At 67.4% G+C, this 5,686-nt stretch overlaps 1 protein-coding gene across 2 annotated transcripts; it reads right to left on the bottom strand.

Moving 5' to 3' along the window:
* Positions 1-1,233: 1,233 nt before the first annotated feature.
* NTN3 (netrin 3) lies at positions 1,234-3,626 on the bottom strand. 2 transcript variants are annotated; one of them, XM_088016922.1, is made up of 6 exons: positions 2,699-3,626; positions 2,439-2,627; positions 2,199-2,348; positions 2,018-2,092; positions 1,810-1,884; positions 1,234-1,574 (listed from the first exon to the last, which is right to left on the bottom strand). In XM_088016922.1, exons 1-6 carry the CDS (start codon positions 3,624-3,626, stop codon positions 1,234-1,236), a joined length of 1,758 nt encoding a protein of 585 aa, XP_087873048.1. The 2 variants fall into 2 exon arrangements, with proteins under 2 accessions (XP_087873048.1, XP_027967283.1); XM_028111482.1 differs by having other exon boundaries at positions 2,018-2,068.
* Positions 3,627-5,686: the final 2,060 nt, after the last annotated feature.

Genomic DNA, 5,686 nt, shown 5'->3' with positions numbered 1-5,686 from the left:
CCCGCCCCCGCCGAGCGCGCGCCGCCGGCCGCCCACCCCGGGCGCCCGCGGGTCTCGGCCGCGGCGGGTTCTGGGCATGCGCGCTGGCGCCCCGCCGCGGCGGGGCGGGAGCTTGCGTCTGCCGGAGTCAGGTCTCTGCGCTGAGGGGCGCGGGCTCGCGCGCCGGCCCCTGGGGGGCGCGAGCCGAGTGGGCGGGGGATGCTGGGTCCAGCCAAAGGCAAGGCTGGGGGCGTCCGGAGCCGAGAGGGCTGCCAGCCAGAGTCGCCGCCCCGCCGGGTCACGCGTAGACCTGGGAACGCGCGTCTGCGTGGACACGACGTCCGGTCCCGAGCGGGCAGAGAAGGGGCGCAGGGGGTCCTCCGGGCGGGACCTGAGCGGTGGAGCCCTGAGGCCGAGGCCGAGAGAAACAGCCGGACGGAGACAAGACAGGGACTCAGCAGGCCAAGAAAGAGGCCGAACACAGGCAGAGACGCAGCGGGGACAGGGACGCGGACGCCCAAGCGGCAGAGACAGGGCAGGCGGAGGTGACAGGCGGGACAGAAGGGGAACAGAGGCTGCCGTCCGCGCTGGGGTTGGAGACACAGCGCCCTCTGCGGGTCCTGGCAGGGGGCGGGGGAGCCAGCGCCGCCGAGCCCCCGGGGGTCTACAGGCGTCTGTGGTGGCCACAGTGCCTCGTGGGGAGTTAGAACACTCTCTGGAGATCAGAGTCCGTGATGAAGCCATCGCAGCCCCTGGGGTGTTTTCAGACCTTAGATGGGTCCTGGCATCACAAGGGTGTTCATATCTGTTGGGAGAGGGTCACAGTGCCTTTTAGGAAGGTGAGAACGCTCTCTGAGGGATCACGACATCACAGGTGGGGGAGGCACAGCGGCCCTTAGGGTGTTCGCAGAGCCCCGAAGTGTTGTTCGGCCCCACAGGGGGCTCCCAGCCTTGTGGGACTATCACAGTGTCCCTTGGAGGGGGAAGATAATGCGAAGGTGGGTTGACAGCTGCCCAAGGGAGCCTGGACGCAGCTCAGGGGCTATCACATCCCTGTGTTGGGGCGGGGTGTCCGCTGCGTCCGTCACAACCCTTCCAGGCATGGGCGCGTGGCATCGAGGGAGTCGCCGGGCAGGGTCGGGGGAGGGCCCAGATGGCGACGCGCGCGACGCCAGCAAAGACTCCTCTGCAGGCGGATGCACTGGATGAACGTGCGCCTCAATGTGGAAGCAGCGCCCCGCCCGCGCTTCGGGCTCAGGCTGTTCCGCAGCGCCCCCGCCGCTCACGCCGCTGCAGCCTCCGCAGGCGCCGCGTCCACGCATCGCGCCAGGGCAGCACAAGGCTCCCGCGGGCGGCGCTGAGCCCGGGCCCCCGGCCCCCGACCGCGGTCCCTGGCCCGTCCCCAAGCAGCAGGTAGCGGCGGCCCGGCAGTAGGCGCGGGCAGCCGCAGGCCGCGTCCCGCGCCGGCACCCACAGCGCGCTGCTCCCTCGCCTCGCGCGCTCCTCGCCGCTCCGGAACACTGCAAGCACGGCCACCGGGAAGCGCGTCCACGAGCCGCGCGCCTCGCCGCGCGCGCCCACCGCCACCTGCACCGCTGCGGGGAGGGCGAGAGGGGGCGGGATCAAGAGGGGCGGAGCCGTCAGGGGGCGGGCGGCGCTGAGGAACGCTGCGCGCCGGCGGTGTGGGAAGGGGGGCACAGAGGGGACACTCAACGCTGGGGTTGGGGTGGGCACCGAGAGGCCACCGGGCGCTGACAGGGCGGGGCCAGCGACAGTGGGAGGCCCAGGGAGGGAAAGGGCAAGGTGAGAAGGTGAGGGCAGGAGGCCTACCGTAGTCCTTCCTGCAGAACTTCTTCAAGCTGATGCGGTAACTGCCCCGGGCTGGTTTGCAGTGCGCGTCGCAGTCTGGAGGGCGTGTGGAGGCTGGCACAGAACAATCCCCACCTCCCCACCCCACCCTTTCCACCTCCCCTCCTTGAACCCATAGCCTTCCCCCGACAGTCATGCCAGTCTGGGATCCCGTTCTGTGTCCACTCACCCTGGGGCTCCACAGGGCTGCTCTCCTCAGTGGGTCCAGGGACAGGAATCTCTGCAGACAGGACGAGAGAACGGCCTGCATTGGAGGGGGAGGATTTGCAGGGCTCAGGGGATGAGCAGGTAGCAGCAGGGAGCTGGTGTGGCCTCCGCTGAGGTGGCCGAAGGAGGGCAGGGTCACTCACTAACGCAGGGGGCCACCGGAGAGCGGCTCTGCTGGAAGCCAGGGGCACAGCGATTGCAGGTGAGGCCGGTGACGCCATCCTTGCAGGGACACTGGCCTGTGGTCTGGTTGCAGGTCTTGCCAGCGGCACCAACAGGGTGACAGTCACATGCTGAGGACAGAGTCGGGATGGTTAGAAGCCCATGTGGGGATGCGGGGAGCCAGAAGGTGAGGATGTGCAGGGAGCTGGTGGCAGGCTCACCCCTGCAAGCGCGGCGGTCACTCAGGGCACGCCCTGGATCGCGATAGAAGCCCTCCCTGCAGTAGTGGCAGTGGCGGCCGGCGGTATTGTGCCGGCAGTTGAGACAGACGCCACCACTACGACGGCCGGACAGTCGGTACAGCTCCATGTTGAAGCGGCAGCGGCGGGCATGGCCATTGCAGGAGCAAGCTGCAGGAAGGGATGGGTCAGGGGCAGGCTGGCCCAGTCCAAGATCCCCAGGCCACCCTCCAAGGCCTCACCAAGGCAGGCGTGGGCTTCCCGGGCCGTGGCCCGCTGCCATGGCCTGTCGCAGTAGAAGGGCTTGCAGCGGCCGCAGTCGGGGCCCTCGGTGCCATGCTGACAGTCACAGATGAGGTGGCCCTGGGTGTCCAGCAGGCACCTTGAGGCATGCCCATTGCACTTGCAGCGCCCGCCCACCTGCAGCTCAGTAGCCGAGTAAGAGTAAGGGACCATGGCCATGGAGTCCCTGGTGTCCCCCAGCATGGCAGGCCTTGTGAGCACTACTCGAATGTCTGTGGCAGTCACCCAGTCTTGGAGCACTGGGCTGCTGTCCAGATCCAGGCCTGGTGGGCTTCCGTCCTGCACGCTGAAGGCCAGAAGGCCACCACCATCAGGCTGGACCTGGGGCTCAGGGAAGCACAGAGCTTCAGGCCCTGGGCCAGGTGGGCCATCCGCAGGGGCAGGCAAGCGGCCATAGTCCAGGCCACAGCGGGAGGAGAAGAAGCCCAGTGGGGCCCAGCTGCGGCCGTGATCCTGTGACTTGAGCAGGGCCACCGAGGTCGGGGGCGCCGAGCAGAAGCGCAAGCTCACGAACACCAGCTCAAAAGCCTTGCCCAGGGGCACTGTGAGGGTCACGTTGTGGGGCGCCTGTGTCAGTGAGTCCGAACGCCAGCACACGGGGCTGGTGGTGCTCCCTGCGGAGGTCAGGAGGGCGGCGGGGTGTGCCCGCCTCGGGTCCGAGGCATCACAGGCCCGCGTGGCCGGCCGGCCGCACGTGCTGGACGCCAGAACCTCACGGCCCAAGGCGGCGTTCACCAGGCCGGGCACGCAGCCGCGGGGCGCGCCCCCGTCGTCATGGCAGGGGTCGGCAGGCGCTGGCGGCCCCAGGCTCAGCACGGTTGAAAGCGTGCCCGCGGTCAGCAGCAGCCCCCAGGGCCAGCCGGGCATGGCCGGAGCCGCGGTGGATCAGCCAGCCCGCCGGGCCCCACGCCGCTGCCCTCGGGGAGAGAGAGCCCGGATTCGGGGCTCTGCCCGCTGGCCCGCAATGCCGAGCAATCCCGGGAGGCCCCAGCCGGGGCCAAGAGGTGGGAGCAGCCGCGGGCACGCCCCGGGCCAAACGCAATAGCGGGGATGCTGGCGCGTCGTCCCGCTGGGCCTGGAGCGATGACAGGAGTCGCCCCCGCTCCCGGCGCCTCCGCCCGCGGAGGCCCCACCCGTCGTCCGCCGCTGCACTCACCCACCGAGGGCCGGGTCGAGCAGGTCTCCCGGCCTCCCGGGAAGGGCCGAGGGCGGGCGGGGCCTGGGGCGCCCCGGCCGCCGCCTCCTCCCGGCTGTAGCGAAGGCGGGCGAGCTGTGCCAGGAGGGGGTGGGGGGCGCAGTAGGCGCAAGCCTGGGCCCAGCCGGGGGCGGGGCTGCTCGGGCCGGGAAGGAGGGAGGGGAGGGGAGGGGGCCTCGTCGGCAGAGCCGGAATCAGAAGCAGATTCAGACACTGGCTGGGCCAGCGGGGGAGGGGGCTGGGAGGCCCGGGAGCCGGGGGAGGGGCCGGGGAGCCAGGAATGCGCTGGCGGGAGGGGTCTGGAAGGGGCGGCTCAGCCACGCAGCCCGTGGGGGACCACCCAGCAGGGTCCCCGGCCTGCATCTAGGCCCTGACTGCTCCTGGGGCTGTGCCACGTGCTGGGCGGGGGTCTGGCCGCCTCCTCCCTCAGGCCCATCTGGCAGGCTAAGCCCTGCATCTGAAGGCTGGTGCCCTGATGATCCCCTGGGTCTCTACAGGGAACACTCAGGGCTGTAGCAGCCAAGCAGGGCTGGTGGTTATGGGATGTCCCCAAGCAGTGGTCTGCTCTAGTAGAAAAAAAAATCCCCACAATTGGGACCAGGTCTGATTTTGAATCCAAGCTGCTCCAATTTCTGGCTCTGTGGTTCAGGCTCCTTAACCTGAGATTTATTTTTTTCATTGGACTGTTACTCAACTTTGCTGAGCCATTGGGGGGGGGGGACGGTCGATGAGCTGCAAAGGTATTGGACACAGCCAGGGGCTCCACCGACTTGAGTCCCTCTTGCTTTATGTTCAGGAAGGATGTGTCCTCTGGGTCTGCCTGGAACTCGCCTAAGTAATGAAATTGGCATATCCGACCCAGATCAGGCCAAACCCTTGTCCCAAAGCATCTCTGGGTCTCCATCTAGTTGCATCACCAAGATGGGGCCAGTCCCCAGAGCTGGCAGGGAGAAAGCAGAAGCTGGGGTGGGGGGAGCCTACTAATTAACAGAGGCCCGTGGAGTTCAGGGTCTTGGTCAGCAGTCGAGGACCCCTGTGGAGGGTAGGGAGTGGAGTTTGGTCCATGGGGAGGGCCTGGTCACAGACAGCTCAGTGTCAGACCCCCTGAGCCTGGCCCACATACCAGCAGGTTTGGGTAGAGAAACTGAGGCAGGAACTCACCTGGGCAGTCTGGGCACCAGCTGGGGATGAGGCAGCTGCAGCTGAGAGTGACCCAGCCAAGAGAGACCAGAACTGCTCCGGATAGACACCACTTCCCCACAACCATTAAGCCCTTGATGGAGGGGCAGGGGCAGCATCCCAGGAAGGGTCAGCTTCGTGCAGAGGGGGCAGGGAACACGGGAACATGTCTGACCTGGGAGAAGTTGTGAGGTCTGAAGTTTCAGATGGGAGGCTGACTAGGCCAGGCCCGGCAGCTGATGGAGGATGCCACGTGGGTGTGTCTGGGTAGGTAGAGCTGCCTCTTGCACCCAGGCAAGAGATACTGCAAGGACCCACAAGAAGAAAGTAGAGAGAAGCAGAATCTTCTTGCTGTTTAGGAGAGGAGAGACAGGAGGACACTGGAGCCTCCCAGGGGAAACCAAAGGAGAAGAGGTTGGAGCAGCCAGGAAGACAGGGTGATGGGGCATCCGAAGGGACTAGCACCTTCTGGTCAGGCCCTCACAAATGTAAGGGTGGGGGGTGGGGTGCAGGGGCTGATGAGATCATGGGAGACTTGGGAAGAATTGAGTCA

This window comes from Eumetopias jubatus, unplaced genomic scaffold (genome assembly GCF_037043125.1).
Source record: "Eumetopias jubatus isolate StellerSeaLion01/CBP00866 unplaced genomic scaffold, mEumJub1_p1.0 scaffold_12, whole genome shotgun sequence".
NCBI lineage: Eukaryota > Metazoa > Chordata > Mammalia > Carnivora > Otariidae > Eumetopias > Eumetopias jubatus.
The sequence above is the reverse complement of the archived record's forward strand: the minus strand, read 5'-3'. Positions and strand labels throughout refer to the sequence as shown.

Coding starts and splice junctions, on each gene's coding strand:
- NTN3 (XM_088016922.1), bottom strand. CDS start 3,626: ATGCCCGGCTGGCCCTGGGGGCTGCTGCTGACCGCGGGCACGCTTTCA. Junction 1,885..2,017: donor CAGCCCTGTGGAGCCCCAGG/GTGAGTGGACAC, acceptor CACGCCCTCCAG/ACTGCGACGCGCACTGCAAA. Junction 1,575..1,809: donor GTTCTGCAGGAAGGACTACG/GTAGGCCTCCTG, acceptor CCCTCCCCGCAG/CGGTGCAGGTGGCGGTGGGC.